The sequence below is a fragment of the Panicum virgatum genome, chromosome 9N, assembly GCF_016808335.1.
Source record: "Panicum virgatum strain AP13 chromosome 9N, P.virgatum_v5, whole genome shotgun sequence".
NCBI lineage: Eukaryota > Viridiplantae > Streptophyta > Magnoliopsida > Poales > Poaceae > Panicum > Panicum virgatum.
In genome coordinates, this window is record NC_053153.1 from 69,947,094 (window position 1) to 69,974,605 (window position 27,512).

Genomic DNA, 27,512 nt, shown 5'->3' on the forward strand with positions numbered 1-27,512 from the left:
ACGCACACTGTGCTTTGATGCTGTTTTATGAAAGCTTGGCAGTAATCATCGATGAAATAAAGGAGACTTCAAGACTGTGGACATCAGCTGGTGCTAAACACTTGGCCTTTCCAGTTGATCGCCGCATAACCGAGTAATTTGTAAACGTTTTCTTCCTTTTTTCTGTTGTGGGGCTATTCCCATGCTCCAGCCTAAGTCACTTCGACCTAGGTTAACTTCGGTGCCTCTGGCGCCTTTACTGCTACTCCTTATTAATTAATGCTGGGAAGATGTCCTTGATCTTTCGAAAAAAATGAAAGCTTAGCAGCGACCCGAGCTTAGGAAACATGTTAGTATCCCGAGTTTTCAATAAAAGTTCTGAATAATCAGTTTTGGGAACGAAGTTGAAAAAACAATGCTCCAACATGTGTCTCATATTGCTTCTAAAATTTATCCATTTCCAATATTGGCTCCATCCTGGGCCAAATTCTCCCCTCCTTTCCGTGCTCCCAATCCCACGGAAATAACGGCGACAAAAAAATCTTCCGCGAATCTGTTCACGCATGGTAAAAAATCAGTTGTTGAGCCCACAAATTGATGATGTGGCAGCAATTAAATATTTTTTGGAACCAGTTTATTTAGGAACTATTGCATATGTGGGTACTTTTTCCTACTAATATTTTTTGGCAGAGTCCTAAAACCAAGATTTTTAGCACTATATTCTAAAACCAAGTTTTTTTAGCACTATATTTCTTAGTCACTCTTTGGAGATGCTCCACGTCCTTTAGTTTGAAAACAAAATCCATTTTCCGATACATGTGCTGATATCGCGCGTGATCCGGGAGATATTTGTATTTACATCGCAGCGCCGATGATGAAGACGATGTGGGCGAGAGTAGTCGGCGAGCGGATGTCATCAGCTGCAGCTGCGGGCGCTGGAGGGCGGAGGCTGCTCGCGACACGGGCATCACAGAAGGTTGTGGTCGATGATGCTCCGGGAGAATAATGCAGTGAAGTAAGAACGCCGGAGCCAGCTCCACCGTGTGTTCTTGACGCCGGCGTCGGAAATGATGCAGGGAACTGACGCGATGGAGCATTTCCAAACCCAACGGAGAGCTTTTTGTTGCAACCTTTTCCGACCTGCCAAATGTAGGACCGAAACTTATATTTCTGTCCCTCCACCTATGCTTGTACTACGAAGATGGGGCGTCATCTATCATTGGGTTTCATAAAATGAGTCTTTGACATATATGCCATTAAGTAAGTTTATCGTGCCGTGTATGTCATTGAAAAGTTGAGTGGGTCGTTTGTGCCATCGCGCGAACTTTTTTTGACATGTGTGCCACTTTTGACGGATGGAGACTTAGCGGAGGCTAACGAAGATGCAAAATGACCCTAATGCCCTTCTACTTTCCCTTGCATGTGCACTAGTTGGGAGGTGAAGTTACCGTGCATGTGCATGTCTTCTCTTTCCCTTGCATCTCTCAAGCTCGCCGACCTCACCATCCACAAAATGATTACTTGTTCTAGGTGGGTCAAAATATCACCGCAGGTGGCTCTTGATCATTTTTAGATGCGCAGTGAAGTTGAATCATATCAATTCCCAAAAAATGCTTCGAAACAAACCAGCAGGCAATTTCTCTTAATCCACCGAAGAAAGGAATGGCAAAAAAAAAACACCATGCGGCATCCCCAAATCGATCCACTCAAATCATCAATTACGGCCTCAGTAGTCAAGATTCAGATCAATACAAATTAGAAGAAGCCAAAAAGGGAGGCTGTCAGATCCATGGAGGACTAGGGATCGCAATTCCACCCGCGGATGCGGGTATCCGCGAATTTTAAACCCGACGGGTGCGAGTGCAGGTTCAATATTCAACCCGTGGGTGGACCCGCACCCGCGTATCCGCATATTGCGGGTGTGGGTGCGGGTTTGAAATTCCACCCGCGGGTGGACTCGCACCCATCAAAAACAAAGAAATCACAGTCTAACCTGCTTAGATAAGGTCCAGTCCAACTATCCTAACTATAAAATGAGCACATAAACTTATGAATTTATTGTTAGTTTGTTCTTATTACTTTGAACTTATGAATTTGTTGTTAGTTTGCCCTTATTACTTATAGAAATGTACTATTTGACTGTTTAAATTGATGGATTTATGTATTTTTATTGTTTATATTGTCACACTCACGGGCACCCGAAACCCGCCCGAAATCCGTGGGTGCGGGTGCGGGTGCAGAAATGCACCCGCGGGTCTGCCTGCGGGCGGGTTTTTTTCCCAACCCCGCGGGTTTGCCTGCGGGCGGATTTTTGCAAAACCCGCACCCGCATCCGCTGGTGCCATCCCTATGGAGGACCTAGTTTGCTACTTCGGTTCCAGCAATCCTTGCTTCTATTAGAATCATAGAAACTCGATTTGAGGCCACCTGTCGCCGCCGAGGATGTGAGCTCGTCATCCAGGCCCTCTTCCTTCACGACGTTCCATGGTTCGACGCCTCCACATCCCCTGCCGGCGGCGCCCGTTGCCTGGAGGGGTGATGGCTGCAGGCCACCTCTCCTGCCACCTGTTGCCTTGCCGGCCGGCGGCGACGGCGCGCCCTGGCTGCAGCGGCTGCAGAGTGGGAAGGCATGGTGGCGGCAGTAGGTCGGGTAATGGCGGATCGGGAGGTGGTGACGCGCGGCAGAGCTTCCTGGCTGGCGGTGGCGGCACACGGCTCGTAGGAGTGGCTTGGTGGGAGGGTACCGGCGGACAAGAGATTTTCCTATACACCCAGGAGCATAATGGTCATATGTATTGGTGGGTTCCGCCTGTAAGGGCTCTAACTCTGTTAAGTTCTAACGGAATATGGATGGAATGGCACACATGTCAAAAGAAGTTCGCGCGATGGCATAGACGACCCACTCAATTTTTCAGTGGCATACACGGCGCAGCGAACTTTCTTAATGACATACATGTCAAAGACTTTTATAAAATCCTTAGTACGTTCCTCCTATTTGTGTTATTCAGAAAACGGAAATCAATTGAAAAAAAAATATTGCAGGGTCTGGATTATGTTCGTGTTGGAACTTGGAAAACAATTGTTTGTTTTGTGAAAGAAGCAGCAGTAACTTGATCTGTCTGAAATGTTTACCATGAAAAGAAGTTGCTACTCCAGTCAAATAATTTCTTGCTTGACGAACTTTTCTAACAAAGGATAGTTAGTGTACTTAATATGCATTAACTAGTGTCCTGTACAGAAATTTAAGAAATGTAAGATGCCCAGCAGTGTGATATAATTTTGGATTTTTGGTCCTGGTTTTGCTTTTAGGCAGTGTTATTGATCTCATCTCACATAATCATCACTAGAAAGTACAACCGAAAAGGGGTAAGCTGCGTACTAGCCTACTAGCAAGTTCGAACCAACTCGATTTCACAGTAACTTGGGAGCTGCTTAGTTCTCAGCCACAACTCGCCACGCCACTATAGCTTGGCGGGTGTGACGCTCAGAATCGGCCTTGTGGCGTGGCTTCCCGTGGCTGGGAACTGGGAAGCAAGCACGCCAGTAGTGCTACTAGCCAATATATGACCCCTTGTTTCTGTTTTTTTTTACATGTGTCTATATTCTGACCAATTGGCATGATCGGTTGACCGTGGCATCAACTACTTTAAGATTTGAATCTTTTGATTTCCTGAATCTGACCTACTGTCAACGAATGAATCCCCATCCCTGAATTTGACATTACCCTACGCTGAATTGTTCATTCCAGTAACGGTACATTAACGTAGAACAGGCCCAAACCACGACACAGGATCTCATTTGTGATCGCTCAGCCCACCGATTTGGCACGTGTTTTCTGCTCTTGTGAGTCTATGGTAGCCGGTGATAGAGATGGCGCGCCCTTGCCGAGCTGATTGGTTCTGCTTTCCCGTGCGCTCGCAGCACTCTGTTCTACGGAACAGCAGCATCAGGCGCCGCAAGGTTGCGAACGACGCGCCAAGGTTCCCGTGGATGCTTCCATAAGCTTATAAAACCTTGTGTTCCCGCCTTCTTGATTACCTTGTGGCCGGTGTTCTGTACTGCACAGGCAGAGATGTGGGCGCGTTTCTGGTTTTCCATGCCGGCCGAGAGGCCGCGGCCGCCGCCGTTTGCACCCCCGCCGCCACCGCCGGCGCCGCCTCAGTACGGCCCTCCTCCCGAGCCATCATCTGTCGCGTCGCTGTACGCGCTCGCCGGCGACTTCCTCGACCGGGCCAAGACAGCGCTGGCCACCGGCGGGCCGGCGGGTCCCGACGCCATCTCCGCGACGTCGAGCACTCGACGTGCCGTGGCCGAGTTGACGGCCCCGGCCTCCAAGGCGGCCCCGGCGGCGACGACGAATGACTCGTGGACCTTGAGTTCTCGGGCCGTGCACTGGATCATCGTGGGCGCCGTGGTGGCAGCGGTGTTTCTGGTCTTGTGCGTGGTGGCTTGCTTCGTACGGCGGCGGAGGAGGCGGCGGCGCCGGAGCCGGCCGGTGCTGCCAGCGGCTCAGCTGCCACCACCGATGGTATACCACAAAGGTATGCACGTAGTCTGGTCTAGATGTACAAGCGTCGGGCTCTGTATGCCCTTGTCAGACTTATTGCTAACAGCTCGCCTGCTTGCGTTCGTACGTGTGGTGTTTCAGACGGCCTGACATGGCCAGTGCTTCAGCAAGCGACGCCATCCGAGTTCTACTTCGCGCAGCAGCAGCGCCCCACGCCTCCCCAGACCAGCGGCACGTTCTCGGACGCCGGAACCGACCGCCACCATTCCGTCGACGTCGTCGCCGAGCTGCCGACCGGCGGCGGTTCCCACTCTTACGAGCAGCTCGCGGCCGCGACGGACGGGTTCGCCCCCGGCAACATCATCGGGCAGGGCGGCTTCGGGTGCGTGTACAGGGGGACGCTGGACGGCGCCGAGGTGGCGATCAAGAAGCTCAAGACGGAGAGCCGGCAGGGGGACCGCGAGTTCCGGGCGGAGGTCGAGATCATCAGCCGCGTGCACCACCGGAACCTTGTCTCGCTGGTTGGGTACTGCATCTACTCCGACGAGAGGCTGCTGGTCTACGAGTTTGTGCCCAACAAGACACTCGACTCCCATTTGCACGGTGAGTTACTAGAAGTTATTTGTCCTCAGTTCTGCATGGATGCCTGTTCGATGGATGGTCTTCGACTGTTAATTAAACTCTGATCAACGACTTATTTTCTTGTTGATAATTTGACATTGAACTTTATTTAGGGCACAATGGGCCACCGCTTGACTGGCATCAAAGATGGCAAATAGCTGTGGGATCTGCGAGGGGTTTGGCCTATCTTCACGACGACTGTTAGTCTGCTTCAGCCCATTTCTTGTTCTGTTCAGTTTCGTGTCTCATATTGAGTTCTCACGAGCTGCCTCGACGTGCTGCCAGGTTATCCTAAAATCATACATCGTGATGTTAAGGCGTCCAACATTCTTCTCCATCATAATTTTGAGCCCAAGGTATCATTTTGACCGACATGGAGAAGTATTGTAGTACATGTCAGGCGCACTAGAAGTAAAACCGAGTGCGCAGCATTTCAACTGTGCCTAATGCTGCATTTGAACAAAATTATTTGTGCCTTCATTTGAACTTTGGTGTGTGCTGTTAAGTTCTTCAACTTCGCTTATCGTTGATCATCTTAACAAAAAATGTGCAGTAGCATAAACCTTTGTTGATTAGTGCGCCTTAATTCTCTGAAGGTTGCGGATTTTGGGTTAGCAAAGTATCAACCAGGAGATGACACTCACGTTTCCACAAGAGTAATGGGAACTTTCGGGTCAGTCCTTTCATCGCTGCCATTCTGCAGTACCATTCAAGATTTTCTTTTTCTTTTTCTTTGTTTGAAAATAAAATCTTCAGCGGATGAGCGTCTAACCAGTCTGTTCTCTCATCTTCCCCCCAGGTACATAGCTCCGGAGTTCTTATCTAGTGGAAGACTAACTGACAAAGCTGATGTTTTCTCTTTTGGAGTCGTCCTCCTGGAGCTGATTACTGGAAGGTTACCAGTTCAGTCATCTCAATCCTACATGGATGAGACATTAGTTGGCTGGGTCAGTCCATCAGAAAAAAGTTCCTGATATTTGAACTCTATTGACATCTATAACAACAACTTGTTTTTTGGCTCAAGCTGAAGGCTCATTCCTATGTGATTGCTTCTGCAGGCTAGACCCTTGATTTCACAGGTTGCAGAGGGAGGCAGCCTTCAAGCCCTCATCGATCCACGACTTGGAAGCGACTACGATCCGTCAACAATGATGCGAATGGTCGAGTGCGCTGCCGCCGCTGTGCGCCAATCCGCGCAGCAGCGTCCATCCATGGTTCAGGTTCGTTCACCGACCGCACGCCCCCAGAGTTCCAATGCTGGCATGCTTCAGAAATCTGACAGGATGTTACCCGCAGATCCTTAAACACTTGCAAGGGGAAACACGAGCAGATGATCCGGATGGCGTTTTTCAAATTACAACCGTAGAAGAATCCTTCAGCTCCAGCATGGAATCCGGTGAATCAGCTGGACCGAGGCCAAGAAGAACTCGGCGGAATCAGGGGAACACTAGCAACAATGGCAGCAGCGAACAAGCGTGAGAAATGGAGCTCGGCCAGCGGCTGATGAAGTGATGATGTTTTGTCCCAAGATAATCGATGATGGTGTAAAATTGAGATGATAGGTTCATTGCCTGAGGCACTCATGCGTGCAGAAGATATAGTTTGTGTACCAAGGCAGAAACGTTGCCCAACAGAGACTCGGTTCTATGAAAAACGCGAAAAAGTCAATTTTGACAAAACCGCGGCAAATTTGGGGTTAGCAGAAACTTGTTTTACTTATCCTGTAGTTACAAGAAACAAACAAAGCTTTCGTTAAAACAATGGAAAAGCAATTCCGGAATCTATTTTTCTTAAAACGTGAGATTCAAATAACCTCTAAGGGGCTCTGTATAATATTAGAGGTCTACGGTGATAACACTTCTCTCATATTCCATAAAACTCTAAATTCTTTTTTTATAATAACTCTATCATGTCAACAACTTTAATGCCGGTGACACTTTTATAACAACTCTATTGAGATTGGCCTAAGGACAGACCACCATGCATGAATTCCAGACAAATTAAAGATAAAAATTAGCGATGAACTCAGAAATTGAAGGGAAGTCACCTGCGCCCACATCTTCTTCCTAGCGGCCCACTTGAGCAAGTAGCTAGTCGGTGTCCCACCTGATGGCCTCGTGCACGTGGCTCAGCTCCTTGGCCGGCTGCAGCTCAGTCCACGCCAGCGCCGTCCACGCCAGCGTGCTCCATGTGTTGCCCGGCTTGTCAGCTAATCAGCTAGCAGTATTTTTCTTATATACTAAATCAGCATCAGTCATCAGCTAACAGCCAGTCAGCAGTACTATTTTTTCATAATAAATCAACACCAGCCATCAACTACAGTCAAACAAACACAGCGACGGCCAGCGGGAGCGAGGCCGTACTTAATGTTGCCGTTGGCGTAGTAGTATCCACCGGTGACAATTGAGAACCACCTGCTCAATCGGGAAAACATTGAGCTCTAGCTCATTAGTGGCTACTATGGCAGGATATACATCAATACTTATGGTCGAAAAGAACAGGACAATTTTCTAGAATATTCTTCATTGTGCAAGGAGATATTTTTCTTTTAAGAACTCTAAAATTAGTAATAAGTAAAACTAAAAATATTAGAATATTTAAAAATTATCTAAAAATAAGACATTTGTCTTACAATCATGATCCATTTAACCTATAAATAGAGACCTCCTTCTTTACCATGGTATTCAGTTATAAGCATGGTAGATGGGAAAAGGTAGTGCTAGATAGGAAAGAGCAACAGAAAAGGGTGAGTGCTAGGCTAGCCACTAAAGAAGAAAGTGTTGTATACTCTAATGTAGTATTGTTGTGTTGTAATAAAATCTAGTTCTTTGTAAGTGTTAGTCTTTCAATTAAGCTATATAGTTACTTAGCGTATAAGTTTTGAGTTGGCTCTGTCACTCGGAAGCTAGTTTCATCTGTTGGTAGCTCTGCCACCCGGAAGTGAAAAGACGGCTCTGCCAATGAATCCTTACAAACAAATTCAATCTTCATTAATTTAGGAAGAAAACAACAGTTACACAGAGGGGACATCTAGATTTTATTAGAGCATAAATAATCCATGAATTAAAACAAGAGGAATAGATAAATTAGAGCATAAATAATCCATGAATTAAAACAAGAGGAATAGATAGAGATCGGTTGAAATTATGAACACGGATTCTTTTCTCGTGCGTCCAGTAATACGAAGAGCAGCAAAATCTAGCACAAATCCTCGTCTCATAGTGAGATGAAAAACTTGCATGAGGAAATTCCACTATTGAAAATACACCAAAGTATGGAAAATGATGCGCGTAGCATCAGAAATAAGAAAATAACTAGGACATATATACCGTCCAGCTCGCGCTCAATGCCGCGGGTCGATGAGACGCTCGCGCTCCCCACGCCCAGCTGCCCTGGCGAATCAATGGACACAACTGGAGCACATGTGTACGAGCTCGATAATCCTTGGTCCATATATACCGTCCCATCGCCCCACATGATGTAAGTGATGGACTCGCACAGGGCCACATCCGCTTCCCTCCATCGTCGAGTCGTGACGCCGCCTTCCATTGTGAGCAAGGTCGTGAGGCATTCCCACTCCGATCCGTGCATACCGGACATCCCATTTAGTCACCACCACCACCGTTAGCGTAATGGGAACGAGGGTCCCCATAACCCAGGATTCATGCGCGATTAAGGAAGATGGGGCCCACCAACCACGTCAGCCGGCGACGTCAGCCGAGCGCAGCTGTGGGCCCCCAACAGGGACATCCACCCACGGAGGTGGGCACCCAACTGGAGCGAGCCGGGCCTGACCCGGCACGTGAAGCCCGGGGGGCATTTCCTTCCCCTCGAAGACACCTGCCTGGTAAAAAGATCTTTATCAGGCGGTTACGGCGCCTCGCCGCCAGACTCTCCATGCAGAGCCCAAGAGGGTGCGTGGCTTCCCCGTAAGAATATTATGATTACGGAGATGTCGTGCACTCAGAAGATAAGACGATAGGCAGCGGATAGCTTATCTCTGAGCCACCCGTCCCATCGGCTTGAAGATGGACGGTGGACGGGACCAACCGCCGTTTACCGCGCCCCCATCACGGTAAAAGCCAGAACCACCCCGGGCGATGCCCCAGAACTGACCGGGTCACCCCGGACCAGGAGGGTCCACGGGGCGACCTCGGAGGTCACCACGTGGCCACACTTGCGCCACCCCGGATGTCCCCTGGGGCACCCCGGGAGCGTGAGGACCGGCCAGACTGCCCCGCAACACCCCGGGATGAGAAGACCCACCGGTCAGTGTCTACGGCCACCCCGGACACCCCGTGATGCCTCTGACACTGGCGGGACCCCAGAAGCCTACGGCAGTGGGCCCGACAAGACGCCTGCCCGCCTGACAGAGGCAGGGCAGCCTGGAAGACGGCGCCCACCATACAAAGGGCGCGTTCACATTAGTTAGAGAAGCAATAGAGAAGGCAGACATAGTCTATAAATAGGAAGGTCCTATGACATGTAGAGGAGGGGCTCTTTCGAGACCTAACTGATACATTCCGGGCTTGGGCTCCCCAACTCGGGATCAACGAAGAACCAATCACAACACACAGGACGGAGGGTATTACGCCTCCGGGCGGTCTGAACCTGTCTAAAAACCACCGTCTCCACTCGCTTCCTTAGGGGAGATCCTTGCGCGGTTTATACCCCTGGCTGAATCTCTAAACGGGGGTTCCCACAAATCCCTGCTCGCAGTACTCACCCACCGTCAGCCACCAATCCCTTCCACCGTCGAGTCGCGAGTTTTGCCTCCGGCGTCGTCGAAGTGAGGATGAAGCATGTGAAATTGTTGTGTGAGGGCCAGCTGAGCCGTTCCGCCACCTCACTTTTGCTTAGGGCACATAGTCAATGAGCGAATCTACTTCTGTTCTGATTCAGAATGTGCAGTGTGTAATATGGGAGTGTGGGACTCTGCTCCCTCAAAACGCCAGAGGTGCCTCCTAGCTTCCTGCTCTGGATTACTGTATGAAATGGCACCGCAACCTGCACTCCTGGCTGCTCCTGCACGAGTGCAGGCTGAATGAACCCCCGACTCCCCAAGGATGCGTGCCGATCAATCAGGCTACATTGTAACACAGTATCTAAGGGCATCCATAGTGTTGCAGAACAAGGGGTCCTAAGGTTCTTAAGGCTGACCTTATACATACCAGGTCCGGTCCTAAGAGGGGCCCTAACAGAAAAAGGCAAAGACCCGACTCTAAGCTAAAGACCCTGGCCTTAGTGCACCATGGGACCCACCTTAGAGGTGCTCGCGACCATATACATTCGGGATGCCCTAAACTCTAACACGAATCTCAGTGCATAATATCGTGGCACAATTACCAAGAGTGTTTTGTCAGCTGAACACTAATGATACTACCCCCTCCATGCAAAGATTTCACTGCACAGTTTCATACTCTCTCCATCCCGCAAAGACCGCTCGTTTAGAAAATTTTAGACATACTACTAGTAGTGAAAAATAATCATGTTATCCCTAATTAACTGTAACATTGCAATGTTTATTTGGTTTCCTAGATCCTCAATAAACGTAAATGCATTGGAACAAAAAGCAACATCTACTTAAACAGTGATTAGCTCTATGCTCTTCTCAATGCAATTATTTCTTGATATTTTGTATTGCTTTAATTAGATAAACTTTACTGCAATCTAAACTAACAATCTTTATGAGACAAAATTTGAAAGTTAAACAAACAGTCTTTGGGGGACCGAGGGAGTAGATAAGGTGTCACATTTAATTGTTGACTGGTATTAATAATTAAATGTACCATGCGACCAATAGAAGTTGAGAGATGTGTGTAGATGAAACGCAAATTCTCTCCGTGGAGTTTCATACCGGTTTGATGGCGCTTGGAAACTGTGCACATCAAGTTTCATCAATATAAAACTCTATTGTTCTCTTTCTTCTTAAATTGTATGTCATTCATCAATTTTGCCTATGTCACATGGCATACAATTTAAAAAGAAAGAGAATAATAGACTAAAAAAGACAGCTCTAATTAAACTAAAAATACATAAAGATTAAATTTGATTATGAAAAGAATACTAGAATTATGAGTTTAATTAGATCAGTATTCTTTACATTCCAGTATTTTTTTTCATATCCGGCTTCCCTCGTGTTTGTCTGGATCTACTACTTGCTTCTTTACCTTATTGCTGTCCTTTTTTTTCTTTGTTTTATTTTCTCGTAAATTAGAAAGAGCTACCGAGAAGGGAGAGGGAAGATAGAATTAGAAGATCCTGCAACCAAAGCATGAATTTTCAATGCTTAAGATTAGTTCTGTTTTGATCCCTTTATGCAAATGAACGGGCTCATGAATTTTTCATCTTTCCAGCAGGGTATTTTTGGTCATTAAAAGTGATATCCCCATCCAAACCTGATGCATGCGAAACATAAGAAAGGGAATACAATCACATTTCCTTTTCCCTAACCTACCGACATGTTCCAAACGCCACCTTAGATGAATTTATTTATAGGGGTAGAGATCCGTATCTCACCCTATCAATCAAGGGTTAATTGGATCTATACCATTACAATTATCCGAGTTCACTGATCTGCTATTACTATTCATCATATTAGAATCATGCCATTACAATTTCAAAATTCTCTGAAACATGCCATTACATACCCTTTCAATGTATTTCTCAAAATTTATAGACCAAAATACCCCCAGCCTTCTTCTTCCTCTCATCCCCTCCCTCTTTCCACTCTCTACGCTGCCGGATCCCTCCTCGTTCCCCCTCCCCTCTCCCGCGGCGGAGCTCCAGCGGGACGGCGTGCCCGCGGGGCGGCGACGGGCCCGCGGGACGGCACGGTGGAGCCCCTCTATCGCCGGCGCCCTCCCTCGCGGCTCCCTACCTTCCTCCCCGGCGCTCCAGCGAGGTGGCCGCGGCGAGCCGGCGGCGGGCTGGCACGAGCTCGAGCTGGCGGGCGGCGGCCGGTGGGCGGGCACAGCTGCGGCGGCCCGGCTCGCGGTGGCCGGCCAACGGAGGCGTCGAGCCTCGCGGCGACCAGGACAGCGCCGCCTCCCTGCGTCACCTCCCCCTCTCACCCTCCTCTGCCGGAGCAGCAGCGCAGCACGGGGGATGAGATGGCGTGGCGGCGGTGGGGACTCGGCGCGGCTCCTCGCGGCGGAGGCCCTCTCTCCTCCCAGGCGGCCTCCCATGGCGGCTCGGCGAGATCCACCCCGGGCAGGCGGAGGCAGTCGGCGAGCCCGGGGTGGCCACGCCCAGGCGGCCGGCGAACGCGCGCAGGCGGCCAGCAAACGTGCGGAGGCGGCCGATGGCGCGCGTGGCGGATGCGCCTAGGTGGCCCTCCGCTCCGCCGAGGTGTTCCTCGTGGTGGACGACGGGTTAGGGATGGAGCAGGAGGAGCTGCTCCGGGCCTCCGCATACGTCGTCGGGAAAGAGCCGCGACGGCAGTGACAGTGCCAGAGCCGCGGCGCTGAGCTGCATGAGCGCGCGCCTCGGCCGCCCCAGGGGATTTGCCATTAGAGAAAGAGGAAAGATGGAGGGGATGAGAGGAAGAAGACTGGAGGGTATTTTGGTCAATAAATTTTGAGAAACACGTTGAAGAGATATATAATGTCATGTTTCGAAGAATTTTGAAATTGTAATGTCACGATTCTAATAATACGATGAATAGCAATGACAGATCAGTTAACTCGTATAATAGTAATTGGATAGATCCAATTAACCCATCAATCAATCCCACATCGACTGAGTACAGGAAGGCCACAGCACAGAGGCCGGCCGGGAGCAGCAGCAGCGAGATGGCGGCGGCGGAGTCCTCTGGCACGGCGATAGGGTCCTCGGGAAGATGGGCCCTCCACGGCAAGACGGCCCTCGTCACCGGCGGCACGCGCGGCATCGGGTATGGCTCCCCTCAAACACCCATCTCGATTCTTCAGCACTTGCCAGCCCGCCACGGAGGCTCACCTGAGGTCGCGTGCGCCGCAGGCGTGCGGTAGTGGAGGAGCTGGCGGCGCTAGGGGCGGCTGTGCACACCTGCTCCCGGAAGGAGGAGGAGCTCGGCGAGCGCATCAAGGAGTGGGAGGCCAGGGGCTTCCGCGTCACCGGCTCCGTCTGCGACCTCTCCGCGCGTGACCAGCGGGAGCGCCTGCTTCGCGAGGTCGCCGACCACTTCGGCGGCAAGCTCGACATCCTCGTGAATCAGAATAAACTGTGACTACTGTTTTTTAGAAACAAAGGCAACCTGCCTGTCCCATTTTTACTAAAACAAAGCCACTAAATGCTCTTACAGTTTAAGCATAGTATGTGGCTCATCCTATCCTGCGCTCCTGCATAACAAAGGTTGCAGAGCCTGACTTCTCATACAGTTTAACTTCTCTACACAACATTCCGTAATCTGCCCTTTTCAAAAAAAAAACCGTAATCTGTCCTTAAAAAAAAATGGGACAGGCGTGCGGTAGAGCCTGGTGCAGCGGTAGAGCCTACCATCTGTAACCGGAAGGTCCCGGGTTCGAGCCCCAGCCTCTGCACATTTGTGTGGATAAGGCTTTGGGCTTAAAAGACAACTCTTCCCCAGACTCCGCACAGTGCGGGAAGCCTACGGCACTGGGTACGCCTTTTTTTTTTGTCCTTAAAAAAAACATTCCATGATCTGCATCTCCAGTTACTTTTAAGAGAGAAATTTCGAAAATTGACATCCAATTTGTGAGCTTTTCAAGATTTGATATCAGTGACCCAATGCGCCCTGGCGTGCGCGCACAATAAATCTGCTCTTTGCAACTTCTTCAATTGAGCGTGATTAGAAACAATTTCTTCAATGGCGCCTTGAGGAGCCATGCCATCACTCCACCATTCCGACAAATCTCTCTGATAAACTTGGCCTCTGATGCTTGGAAATTTTTTGTGTTAATCTCAGCATAATTTCCTGCCATTGTTCGTTCTGAAAAATAAATTCACTATGCATCATTCGAATACTCCAGCCAACTGACTGGCTGAGAACTAATTGTTGCATTTTTCTTTTGACCAAGCCATTTAGAAGCAACTGACTCATAGTTTGCACCACATCTATCATATAATTCCGCATCTGTCTAGCCACATCACAATAAAAAGTAAAATGCGCTATTGATTATTTTTCATCACATTACAGTTCAGTATTTTTTCAGTTCCCCTCTCCTTTTCAGATTATCTACACTTGGAACATCTGAACTCTAGTTGGAATAAAACCTTTGTTATGTTCCTGGTCGGATGGTGCTGAATTGGAAGGAGGAACGTGGCGTAGGTTGTAACTGTGGTGGGTGGTGGGACGAGGTCCAGGACCCCGGCGAGTCGGCACCGTCTGCGACGCCGCCGGATAGCTGAGAGAAGGAGACGGGGAACAGAGAGAAGGGGTTGGGAAAACTAGATAATTCTCATTAACTGACTTCCAAAACCAATACAACTCGTCTTTATATAAGCTTATCTCTAGTAAAGGAAATACGACAAGCCAACAAGCAAAATACGCAAACTGATCTCCTAAATCTTCTCTCGCCCAAACCGTCCAGATATTTCTGTTGGCCTTCCAGCCGAACTGCAGACGAACTGTAGCCCGTCTGGCACATCGCTAGCCACTATTAGTCTCGGACTCCTGCGACTTCACCTTCTTGCTGCGGCGTTGATAGGTCTTGCCGGTCATAACAACCTTCCACAATGCATGAATATACGTAGAATAACCCCTCTGAAGTTAATAACATCGTAAAAGACATTGTTAGGTATAAATGCTATGGCTTTCATATTGCCAAACTGAAGCATCAACATCATCGGTTAAGTTCACACCAGACATTATTTCAACTAGCTCATACCATTTTGTCATAATAGTAGGAGAAGCTGTTCTCTTAAAAGGCAGCATTAGCTCTTGCCCATTCCAAATATAATTCTACCCTTCTCATTAATTATATTAGAAAATCTAATTGTACAGTTAAAGAAGCAGTTTCAAACCAAATTTCTTCCAAGGTACTAAAACTTAGATATTTTATTCATTCCAATGGTAACCAAACTTAATTCCCTTTGGTGCCCAATGAGCCATTTCCAAAAGGCAGAAGCATTGTTTAATTCATGATTAGAGAAATACTAAGGCTGAATTTAAGTTCTTCATGGTGACACTATGTTGATGGATCGAAAATTTCAACTACATTTGTATCTGCAACATCTGTATCTGAATCTATTTCATGTGGATTTATCCTGGCTTTCTTCATTTCAACTTGCAGGTAAACAATGTGGGAACAAACATAAGGAACCCAACTACTGAATTTTCTGCAGAGGAATACTCATTTTTGATGGCTACTAATCTTGAATCTGCATATCACTTGTGCCAAATTGCACATCCTCTTTTGAAATTATCTGGGTCAGGCAGCATTATCTTCATTTCATCTGTCGCTGGAGTGGTGGGCATCTTTAGCGGAAGTGTATATGCTATGACTAAAGGTGACAGTTGTAGTTCAATACTAAACAGCCTTCTATTTCTTGACCATACACGAATAGAAGGTGTTATGGACTTGTGGCATGACTAGCTAAAATTCTTTGTTTAGGTGCTATTAATCAGTTAACCAAGAACTTAGCATGTGAGTGGGCAAAAGACAACATAAGAGCTAACTCTGTTGCCCCCTGGTACATTGCAACTTCACTTACGGAAGGAGTAAGTATCTTATTTTTGTTGTCCGTATTAACATATTAAGCTAGTGTCCTATTTTGGCTCACTAAGTTGTAAACCTAAACCCTCCTAACCTCAGATTTCATCTTTTTTTTTTGCAGCTTTTGGCAAATAAAAATTTTGAGGAGCAAGTTGTGAGTCGAACTCCGCTTGGACGTGTCGGAGAACCTGGAGAAATATCGGCACTCGATGCTTTTCTTTGCATGCCGGGTTCCACTTACATTACTGGCCAGACGATCTCAGTTGATGGAGGTATGACTGTAAACGGGTTTTACCCAACCAAACCCTTCTAGGTGCAAGCTACCATGGTGGTGTTCTTTCAAGTTGAAACAAATCTAATAATATGTATGCAAAGGTGATTTTATCATGAATCGATGTATGATTATTGTTCAATGCATAATTACATCAGAACCATGTGAAAAATGCTGTGTTCATATTTGATCAGTGATCTGCAAATCTGTGATTTTGCCAACCTATTCAGCTAGTTAATTTCATCTGCGATTGGTTCATAAACATTAGTGGGATCACGAAATAGTGCATTCCATTCTGTAATCCCAAATGCTGCTGCTCTACCCCATCAATTGTTAATCTTTGGGTAAGCCGTGAGCGATTGAGAACACGCATGGAGAGGCCAGTAGCCACACAGACTGGTCCGGGAGAAGCAGAGAGATGGCCGCTGCAGATATTGACAGGCATAGCGATTGAGGCACCAGTGAGATAGGCACTACATGGCAAGATGGCCCCCATCACTGGTGGAACCCGCTGCATCAGGTAAGACCTCTCTAACGCTTCTCTGATCTCCATTCCACCAGAGCAGCTGCAACACCTTCACATGCTAGCTTGTGTGTGCGTGCTTGTGTTCGCATAGGTGTGCAGTGGCTGAGGAACTCCGAACTTGTGGCGCTGGGATCCAGGCCACCGTGCACACGTGGTCCCGGAAGGAGACACACCGTGTTTGGTTTGGGATGCGCGATTTTTTTCCACCAATGATTACTAATTTAGAGTATTAAATAAAGTCTAATTACAAAACTACCTCCACAATGAGGTATTTGACCGTGTGATTCGTGTGATTAGAGGATAGGTAGTAAATCATCAATTAATTATCGTCATTAGATTCGTCGCGAAAAATTAAACACATCCTTGAAAAAATTTTGTAAATAAATTTTATTTGTACTCTATGCGGATGTTTGTTTTTTTTGTGTAAAGTTGATTTGACGGCGCGCCTCCACGAGAGGTCACAGGACCACTCCGTGCGGGACCAGTGGGCCCACCTGTTCCGTGAGGTGACCACTGCGGTGGCAAGCTTGACATCCTTGTAAGTGTGAAATAATCCCTCAACTCCGTTTCCCGTCCGTTTATCCATCTTTTCTTAATACACTATGCTATATTGGTTCATCCATTATTTTTACCTGTGAAATTAGAATATGCGTACTGAAGCATCTAAAACTTCTGACTGCTAATACATAGAAACATTCTTGGCAACAGTCAGGAACTGGAACATGAGTTTAGATGATGAATTTGTGGTTGGATTATCGGAATTTGATTTTTGGTTGGACCAAGAGTAAGTTATATGACATGCTAAAATAAATGAAGATATGAATGGTTGAGATTGTGCCTACCTTCTGCAAAGGGCAAGTTCCTCCCAAAGTCCTGAGATTTCCAGTCCCTTGATGGGCTTAAATTGGTCTCTCAATGTTTTATGCTCATCCATGCAAAATGAGACTAAACCCCTATTTTCATATTCATTCGCACCAAATTACAAAGATTGAAGCAAGCTAGTAGATTTCTCACGTGGAAATGAGATTAGTAAAAATGTAGAATTGTCAAAAAAAAAATTGACTGAGATCTACCGGCAGCCCCTAACTTTATCGCACTCTTCTCATCCAGGTTTCAAACTCTCAAAATGCATATCCGACTATATGTACCGCCCTTGGTCCAAAGCATCCTAATTCTAACTCGCGTGTCTGGCATGCTAACTCATTAGGAAGTCCATGGGCTATAAGGCTATTAGTCAGCATGCGTGCAAGTTACACTAATCAGGAAGATTTAATCATTTGGACTTGGACCTCCAGTGATAGATTCAGTTAAATTAGGAACTCATATTTACATTTTTTGAGTTAGGGTACGTGGATGAGAATTATGAATTTGGAAAGTCTAGGGACCGCTGGCAGACTTCAGTTCAGTCGAAAGTTTTTTTTGTGGTTATTTTCTATGGGGGAAGGTGTATAGTAAAGACTACGTCGACATGAATACTTTCATAACAAAATGTCCATGGATTTAGTTTCTTTTATCAGGAACATGGATGGCATTGTGAACACCAATTCTGAAGCATTCGAGATTTTGAGTGAGCGAATTTAGAAAGTCGTTAGTCTCGACCCTTCTTTGTGTGAACTTAAGCTCAGGCGGCCAGAGAAAACTAGAAGCCCGAGGAGGCTATTCAAGTAATGCACCAATGCTAGTGACGTCCTTTAACTTTAATCCGAAAGTTAAACTTTGACATGGCCTATCAAGTAAGATGTTTATGCTTCTGTTGATTGCACATGGCCTGTTGCCATTTAGACTGGAGCACAGAAACCATCACCTTGTTAGGTTCATTTCTGTATTATCTCACACATAGTAACTCGGTGAAATGCAATGTTCAAGTTAGAACGGCAACTGACACAAACTTAAAACACTTGGCATTCTTGGGACTTGTGGTTCACTTATGGGGCGTTTGGTTTGCATCATGAGGGTGGGCATGTGCATCAGTTAGACAGCTGTTGTCTGCAACTATTTGCCGCATCACATACAGATAGCTAAACATACAGGTTACTATTTAATGCATATATGCGTTCAGCATGAATAGGATCTTTGTATGCCATTTTGTTACATTTTGATTCAAGAGATCAAGCAAATATGATGAATGCAAATACAATATTTCTTTACAACTATCAATATTTTAGGATATAATATATAAGTATATAATGCATAATAGCACTGTCATAAATTAAAAAATATGGATAGTTCAACTCGCCAAAAGATCAGCTTACAAAGTGCTCCAACAAACAACGAAAAGAAGCGAACTGGCGAAGTACGTGCGCGTGTCCTCTCTGTAAACCATAGGCCTTGTTGAAGGCGTGCTTCAGGACATTGCCACTTCATGACAGTGCAGGTCTGCAGGAGATGCTGCCAATATTGAACCTTTCTCTTTCAGTTAACTAAACGTGATAAGATGCACAGAATCATGCCACAGCAATTACTAGAGTATCAACAGGCCAACAATTACTACAATAAACTGAACCACTTCAGCCATTACGTTTTGCCTGACACTCTGACAGCAGCGTAGACGCAGAGCAACGGGCTGAGGAAGAAGCGTGCCACGAGAAGCCTGATCCAAGCTGCCTCATCCACTGCTCACGCGCCGCCGCGCTTGGTGCTGCTCATGCTGCTACTAGCAAGCCCTGCAAATTGCTTGCTGGAGGGAAAGGAGAGGAGAATGGCGTGCGTGCAGATTTGCCGCCATCTGCCTTATATACGCGCGCGCAACAGATCAGACCTGCCGTCGCCGAGTCGCAGCGAGAGCGTACAACGGCTGAGGACTGAGGAGCGGACGATTTTGCTTCGGAGCACGAGCAGGTGCCGTCGCCTCGAGACGACGGCATTGCTCTCAATCATCATTAAATCAGGTACACGTAGGATATATTTGGTGATGTTGCGTTCCATGCGCTGTACGTGCTCTGAGGTGCTCCTACGGGCTACGGACGATGCGTAGCTATCCGAGCCTAATAACGCTGTGTTTGGTTTGACTCACGGGATCATTCCATCCGTTGTTGGTGACAACTGACAAGTGAAGATCCAGAATGAACTCGTTCTCCGCGACACGGGTCCGTCTGTAAAACCAAACACGCTATTAAGAATTTATCTTTACATCTTAACAATGTCAAGAGGAGACTCCTAACAGGTGTATGATGCCAAGGAAGGTTGCTAGAAAACAACTAGCGTGTTTTTTATCATTAAAAAGGAATATTCAAGACCAGGAAAAAATTTTGAATGGAAATGTTTTGTTTATTTGTGCCGACACGATTGAATTCATGATCAGAGAAATGTTAAGATCGGAATGGAGCTATCTATGCACTATTTTGACTGAGTTAAGATTTTCATTGGGGACCTCCACTCTATGGGTTGATATTTTTGTTTGTGCACCTCCGTGGTTAAATATTCAAACATAAACTCCCTCCTATCCTCTAATATTTTTATTTGCTGTTTCTGTGGAGTTTTTTGGAAAATGAGGATTTTGAGGAGCAAGTTGGGAGTCGAACTTTGCGGCAAAGTGGAATCGTGGGCTGTCGTTCCCCTCGCTTCAGTAACCGAGAGAGGCGAATAGAAGTGTCCTTCATTTCCGGCGTCGATGTGATCAATTCCCTCCTCCAGCAGCCTCTTCGGCTGCGGAGCCTGGAGGGAATCGGGAGGATCGACATCCAGCGTAGTTATAGTTACTAGTTTTAGATTAGGCTCTTGGTAGTAGGGATGAAAACGACCGGAAGCGGTCGAGTTAGGATTTTTCCGTATTTATATAATTAACAAAATTAAATACAGTAAAAATGACTATAACATTAAATGTAAATGATAACTTTTATAACTTTTAAAATGTAAATGATATCATAATATGGAAAACAGTATCAGTCGGTACGAGAATTTTCACTTTCACCTCTACTTGCTAGTAGGCTAGGGTTTGCCTGTGGAGTTGGGTGCTGACGAGTCGATTTGTGTATGGGCGGCGGCGATGTTGGCTCCATGGAGGCTTCTTTTCCTTCTGATGGTCTCTGGTGGTGGCGGTGGTGGCGTCTGCTTCGAGGGTCTATTGGCGAGGTATGTTTACCTCAACCTGATGCGATCGGGTTGGTGGTGTTGCATCCTGTTTTGGGTCTTGCTTCTTCCGCGTTGATGGATTTCAGTCTTGAGACGGTAGTGCTCTTCTTCTTCACCGATAAGGATGTCGCCAATGGACTTTCAACGGCTTCATATGTGTTGACCCTGGATCCGGCGTGCTGTCTCTTGCGGTATATCCAAGGGTTGGGGCCTCTTCATTGGTTAGGAAAGGAGTCTTTCCCCTCCGTTTTCTGTGCTCCATTCTTCATGCCTCCAATACAACGGCAGAGGATCGGAAGCTTCAGCTGACGGGGGAGAAGAAGAACACGAGAGTCCTACAGTGGACTTGGTTGTGCTCTTAACCCTTCCGTAGTGTGACCTTTGAGTGATGCTCCAAATAGAGAGAAGATCCAATCATCACTTCACACACTGCAGCTGACAATCCCGAGTGATGCTAGTACCAAAAGAAATGGGAGCGGTGCGTGTACAAGCATCGATGTCCATGAAGTAAACAAACAGAAAAACAGCTGCTCTTTTATTGCAAGTACTAATCTGTTAATTTTTTTTACCATTCTTGAACAATCATTTTGTTTATTTGGTAGGCTTCACAAGTGATGCCACGTAAACTTTAGAATACCTACATGCTTCGATGCTTGTTTTCTTTTCATGAGGTCCGTTATTTTTTTTAGCTTCACTCCACGTTGTGGAGGGCCTTAGAAGTTGGGGCGGGCTGAGTAAAGGGTGGGTTTAGACCCATTAGCAGGCCTACCTGCCAGATTATCTCGGTAGGTGGATGTATGATTGTCAATTTGTTTTACCAACAATGCCCAACCAGGTACAAGCCAACACTTGCTTTCTAAGGAAAATAGCTGGTTGTGCTGTTAAAAGTTGGAACAAATCTAATACTAAAATAGTAAAATGATATTTCTACCATCCTAAAAATATCTGTTATTTAGATTTTTCTAGATTCATAGTGTTTGCTATGCATAGGCCTGCTATCGTAGTGGTAGCATCGCTGGAGGCACTCCCCAGAGGTCCTGGGTTCGATCCCCCTCGGGGCGAATTTCAGCTCTCGGGTTAAAAAAACTCCCTCGCTTGTCCCACGTCCAAAGCACTGTGGAGCCCGGCCTAACTCACAAGGCGACGGCGGGTGGGTCAGGAGTTCGGGGGTTTTCTTGACCTGCTGTGAGAAAGTCATTTTACCTCTCAAACAATGCCGTGGGGGCGGTCTCACCCCCCGCAGGTCAAGTTTTTTAAAAGTTATGAATCTAAAAAGCTAAAACAATATATATTTTAAAATGGAGGGAGCATTAGTGTTTATGTTCCATTATCCATCGATAATTATGGTTCGTTGTACAATTCTTCACGAACCTCGTGACGAAGGCTGTGGTTGCATTTGGGTTGGTGCGCTGCAAATCTGCTAAGGCGGCCAATATTTTCCGCCGCTGCTGCGCCTGCTTGCCCGCTGCATGCTGCCACTTCAGTTTATTCGGGCCCACAATCAGACGGCGGTGAGGGAGACGCTTTTTGCTCTCTCTTCTTTTCTTTCTTCTCCATCTAAAATTTAGTTTTTTAGCCCACTATAATACTTGTTCTAATTTCATCCACGATCGGTTCTAGAGTATCTAAACCTTCAGTGTTATCTGAAGTCCTCGAGCATGGTTGAATCATTTGAGCGGGTGACCCGAATTAAATGCTTCGTGTGTGAGTTGTCCCGAGCCCTCCGAGGACAACGGCGGGTGAGAAAACCGAACGCAGCGCCGAACACTTGGCACCCCATGACGCTGCTCGGACAGCTGTTGGTGAGCAGACACTCGCAGAATGGTCGCCACCCCGACAACACAGCATGAACACCGAGAAGCTGCGGTTACCCCACACTGTTCCGCCCGGATCGCAAGCAAAACTGCAGAAATCGACGAGCAAGAAGCTCCCCCCCCCCCCCCCCCCCCCCCCCCCGAGAGAAAGAAAAGTGCTCCAGGGAAAAAGAAAAAAAATCCCGTGCGAGAATCCGAGGACCCAGCAGCGCGATCTCCGTGACCGCGACGTCCCGGCCCGGGGCGCCGAACACGTCGCGCGGCGGCGCGACACCTCCTCCGCCGCGCGATCACGTCGCGGATCCTGCCGGAGCCGAGCTACTCGCCGCCGAAACGCGCGACGCGATGCGTTATTGCGGCAGCGTGCCGTCGCCGTCGTGCCGGCTTTTTACGTGGCGAGCGGTCGCGCGTCGGGCACCGGCAGAGAGGCCGGGGGTGTCGTGGTCCCAAAGCAAGCGGGCGAGGCCTACCCCAGGCAGGCCCCCGGCATGCCGGCTGTCATCAGCTGCGCGCGGAACGGGGTTGCGTCGCGAGCGATGCCATTTCGCCAGGCGCCTTGCACGGGCCCGAAAAGAGATGAGTAGACGACTAGTACTCTGTGATGGCTCGCGTGATTCGACGGATGCGCCTGAAAGATATCTTGCCGTATTGATGCTCTGGGAAAGCCGGGTTGCACTGGCGAAACGCCGAGACCCGTGGCAATCGCAACGGAAAAAGGTCGAGGTTGTGCGACGAAACTGTCCTAGTTTTTTCTGCCTGCTGATGATTTCTGTTTGACTAATCGTACCAGAGTGTTCTATAATACTTTCATTGCATGATGGGACTCGTATAGTCAGTCGATCGTATTCCTCTGCTTTTCAGGCCATCAAACAAACAAACCGGTGATTGACGGGCAGCTGGTGTGCTAATTTCACGAATCGGATCCCACACACTATCTCAGCACAGAGGAAGTTGCTGACGCGAGCGATGGCCGAAGACGACACCACATCACAGATACTCCTGGGATTGGGCTAACATCCAACATTCAAATAGAGGAATCCAATCGAAATTCAACTAAAATAAGCATCCATCCAACTCAATCCTAATAATTAGTCTCCAACATCAATCCAATCCAACCCAACTCCACTTAATCCAAATCCATCCTGTATAATCCAATATTCAAGCAAGCGTGTGGGTCCGTCAAACTTCAATCTTCAGACGGTGGGACGGGCTGAGGCTGGCCCAACTACTCAAAGGCCCCAAAACGAATCGTTCACTGTGTTCGGCTGGTCTACTCTCCTTCAGCGCTACAGTAATTTTCTCTCACACCACTTCAGCTACCAGCTCCAGCTCTAGCCAGCTCAACATTATTTTTTTCTCACAACATTCCAGCTCCGGCCTCCAGCTCCAGCCTGCCGAACACGGTGGTTATCTTCTTCCTTGGTTTATCCACAGCTCAGACGGACCAACAGGCACAGCTCCATCCTCCATGGCGCGGCACATCGTAGGTGACTCTGGGGCGGGAGGGGTGGGTGGGGGGGAGGGTTTGTCGCCGGCTAGGTATGGCGGTCGAGAGCTTCGCACGGCGGCGAGGGAGCAACGCGCGGCAGACGGGAGAGCTCCGCGCGGCGACGAGGAGAGCGACGCGCGGGGGCCGGGATAGCTCCGCGCGGTGGCCGGGAGCGACGGCCGGGGATAGCTCCGTGCAGCGGCTGGGAGAGCTTCGCAATGCGACGGGAGAACGATGCACGGCGGAGGAGGAGCGACGCACGGTGGCGGGGGAGGGGGAGAGACATGCGTAGTCTGCTCAGTCCACCAAGATTTGGATTATTCTCTCTCTTCTCGATCCAATAAAATCTAATCCTAATTGATCTAAAACAAATAGATATCCATATCCAAGCGGATCTAAATTCAGTTGAGTCCAAGAGCAAAAGTCCAATTAAATTTGGATGCAGCCCAATCTATTTCCAGGAGTAATCACATAGGAGTAGAATATCTCAGAACCGTCCATTCCCTCTACATGATCCCCTGCCCCCGTGTCAGCCTGTAATCAAGCGGCCAATCGCACCGGAGGAAAATATCTCGCTCGCCAGAGGAACGGGCCAGGGGGGTGGCTGGCGTCGCGACTCGCGAGGCCGCGGCAGGCCCGTTGCACGAGGCGCCTGGAGTCGTGGAACCCCCGCGAGGTGCCCGCTGGGCGCTGGCCGCCAGGGTTCAAAATTTCGGTGAAATTTCGGCGAAATTTCGGTATTTTTTTCGTTTTCGGTAGTTACCGGGAAGTGGAATTTCGGTAAATTTCGGTAAATTTCGTTTCAAAATTCAAAAATTCAAAAAAATTTGTAAAAAAATATGTAAAAAATATGATAAAAAACTAGGTGTTTTTCTAAGCAAATAGGACTAGAACACACTCAAATCTAAGATCATTTGCTAGGCTAAAATTAACATTTGAAACCGTAATTTGAATGACTCGTCATTTCATGTGCAAAAATTTGTTTTCTCCCCTCGACTTCAACTAGACTTTGGTTTATCATGATATTGGTGAGGTACCTATTCAATTTCATATGCATACCTACAACTAGAATGATGATCCATCGGCCGGCCCGGGTGGACTATACTCTCATCAGTAGACTAGTAGATCTGGTTTCCTCGTGCTGTCCAATTAGGCTCGTCGTCAATCTTGCTTCGCTTTTGCCTTTTTGCATCTGCTTTTATATTATCATCTAGCAGCTCTTTTCTTTTGTATGTAGCGGTGAGATCGAATGAGATGGCAGCTAAAGCCCTCTGTCTGCTGTAGTCTATTATTCTTAACCAGGCCCTCGATCTGGCTCTTCTTCTAGCTTTGTAGCCGGTAACTGTGGAGACTTGGGAGTTTTTTTTTTGAAGTTGTGGCCATTGCTGATACGTGTTAAATTCCATTGGCAATTCTTCTCCATTGGCAACTGCAGATTAAGTTAGTTGTGGCCTTTGATCTGCCCCCACTTCGTGGAAGAAAGCTTTGCATTGCAATAGTAGGTCGGTGACTGTAACCTTGATTCCAGTGAATTTCCTCCGACGCCATTCCAGTCCCGAGGATAAGAAGAGAAGGTCAAATTCTTGCATCCACAGTATGCATGTGACCAAAATCTTAGGCCACAAGAGAATTGTCACCATCTATAGAGCAGGGAAAAACTTTCCGTTGGAAAACTGCCGGAAAACACACCTTTCAGAATGCTTTAACAATTCTCTATACAAATTGAATCAAACAAAAAATTCAAACACTGTCACATGAATTGATAACCAATTCAAATCATGTTTGTCCTGGATTTAAAACAACTTTCAATTGGATCAACTAATGTCCCTAAAAATTTATAGGAATATCCGCCATAACAAGAATAATAAAAGTCCAGTTGAGGCCTAAGAGAGAAAATGAAAGTTGTCACATGAAATGACAAGACTTTTAATTGGTAGTTTTTGAAATAATTAAATAACTTTCAAACCATTGCTCAAATGAAAAAGTTCCTGAAACAAAAGTTGTAGATCTCGAAAAACTGAACAAAGTTGGTATTCAAAAGTTTTTCATTTGACCTCGGGAACAGTACGAAAATCACAACAGACATTATTTTCCGGTCGAAATCACCGAAATTTCGGTCGGAATCACCGAAATTTCGGTCGGAATTCACCGAAATTTCGTTTTTTGAATTTGAATTCTCTTTTCGTTCGGAATTAGCGAAATTCGGCGAAATTTCGGCCGAAATTTCGTTTCCGGCAAACGGCGGGATTCGGAAAAAAAACGAAAAGGTAAACCCTGCTGGCCGCTGAGCTGCGTCCGGGCATGCAGAGCTCTGGAGGCGCAAGTGCCAGAACCGTCACGACCCTAGGCTATAGCTAGCCTGCGAGGACGTGTCAGCGCGTAGGGACCCCGACGTGGGGGGCCTAGCCGCAACCGCGAGGAGCGCCGGAGCGGAACGGACGAAAAATCCAGCACCGCGCCCGCTCGCGTGGCACCCATCGAGTCCCGCACATACGAACAGTACTCCTTGCCCCTCGTGGTAGGAACATGGGTAGCAAAATCAAAAAATTTCAACCGCATAAACTAGTACTACTGTAGTTATAAATCACGAGATTACCAATAGACGCACGGTTGCGGAACTTCTGTAGCGCGTCGGTGTAGTACAGATGGAAGCCGGCAGCGCAGTTGCGTAAACCACCTCACGAGCGGCTCGTTCTTGTGCAGCAAGCGCAGCACCTCCACGAAGTCCACACGTACGGGAAGAAGCTTCGCACTCCGAATTGCTAGATCCGCGAGAACGAACTAGGGTCGTTGCACGAGGAGGAACAGGGAGTGGGGCGCTACTGTTCACGGGTACTGTTTTATGCGCTTGAATAGTAGCAATAGTTAGGGTTTTTAGGCGCTCCTTCCTCTGTTTATATAGTCTCTTAGGTGGGCTGTCTTGGGCCCCACCTTAGGCGCTCTCTTTTGGGCCTAAAAGGCCCATTAGTGCATTTAAGTCCAGTCTAATTCGGATCTCAACCTTATTAGTGTGTGACACTATAATCTCACATGCGAATAGACATGGCCCGAGTACTCTTACTCGGCCCAATAGTAGACAGTGTCCTCTAGCAAGATATGTTAACTCCTATACGTACACAAAGATCATATCAGACGAGCCGCCACAATATCATATACATGTTGTTCCCTTTGCCTCACGATATTTGGTCTAGTTTGAAGCCAAGCACTCTTTCTCGACCCAGTGATTCGGAATCCTTGATTAACTCTTAACCCTAGTATGACCATGCATTTCCTGATCCGAATCACTCGAGGGGCCTAGAGATATCTCTCTCTTGTAGAGAGGGGCAAATCCCGTCTTGACCGACTATGTCTCACAGCATGCTTCTTGACAGACCCAAAAGCTACCTTTATAACTACCCAGTTACGGTGCAGCGTTTGATGGCTCCTAAGTAAGTCGGTTCACATCTTGAATACATATGACGATCTCAGGTCTTAGGACACAGCGTACATATTGTGTAATGAGAAGTCATCATCTCATGATGGGTCAGTTCAATCTCATGTCTCACATGAGCCCACATTATTAGTTTGACATCCCCA

At 47.5% G+C, this 27,512-nt stretch overlaps 2 protein-coding genes across 5 annotated transcripts; both read left to right on the forward strand.

Moving 5' to 3' along the window:
• Positions 1 to 4,504: 4,504 nt before the first annotated feature.
• LOC120689310 (proline-rich receptor-like protein kinase PERK1) lies at positions 4,505 to 6,806 on the forward strand. Its single transcript, XM_039971608.1, has 8 exons — positions 4,505 to 4,520; positions 4,628 to 5,089; positions 5,221 to 5,307; positions 5,393 to 5,463; positions 5,704 to 5,780; positions 5,907 to 6,054; positions 6,166 to 6,327; positions 6,404 to 6,806. Exons 1-8 carry the CDS (start codon positions 4,505 to 4,507, stop codon positions 6,584 to 6,586), a joined length of 1,206 nt encoding a protein of 401 aa, XP_039827542.1. The 3' UTR covers positions 6,587 to 6,806.
• Positions 6,807 to 12,816: 6,010 nt separating this feature from the next.
• On the forward strand, positions 12,817 to 16,259 carry LOC120691666 (tropinone reductase homolog At5g06060-like). Of its 4 annotated transcripts, none has more exons than XM_039974809.1 (5): positions 12,822 to 13,001; positions 13,088 to 13,295; positions 15,343 to 15,559; positions 15,664 to 15,742; positions 15,887 to 16,259. In XM_039974809.1, the coding sequence occupies exons 1-5, from the start codon at positions 12,901 to 12,903 to the stop codon at positions 15,921 to 15,923; spliced, it is 642 nt and encodes a 213-aa protein (XP_039830743.1). In that variant the 5' UTR covers positions 12,822 to 12,900; the 3' UTR covers positions 15,924 to 16,259. The 4 variants fall into 4 exon arrangements, with proteins under 4 accessions (XP_039830744.1, XP_039830743.1, XP_039830741.1 ...); XM_039974807.1 differs by having other exon boundaries at positions 12,826 to 13,001; positions 15,664 to 15,770; XM_039974808.1 differs by having other exon boundaries at positions 12,826 to 13,001; positions 13,088 to 13,259; positions 15,664 to 15,770.
• Positions 16,260 to 27,512: the final 11,253 nt, after the last annotated feature.

Coding starts and splice junctions, on each gene's coding strand:
- LOC120689310 (XM_039971608.1), top strand. Junction 5,090..5,220: donor ACTCGACTCCCATTTGCACG/GTGAGTTACTAG, acceptor AACTTTATTTAG/GGCACAATGGGCCACCGCTT. Junction 5,781..5,906: donor AGAGTAATGGGAACTTTCGG/GTCAGTCCTTTC, acceptor TCTTCCCCCCAG/GTACATAGCTCCGGAGTTCT.
- LOC120691666 (XM_039974807.1), top strand. CDS start 12,901: ATGGCGGCGGCGGAGTCCTCTGGCACGGCGATAGGGTCCTCGGGAAGA. Junction 15,560..15,663: donor TGTATATGCTATGACTAAAG/GTGACAGTTGTA, acceptor TTCTTTGTTTAG/GTGCTATTAATCAGTTAACC. Junction 15,771..15,886: donor CAACTTCACTTACGGAAGGA/GTAAGTATCTTA, acceptor TTTTTTTTGCAG/CTTTTGGCAAATAAAAATTT.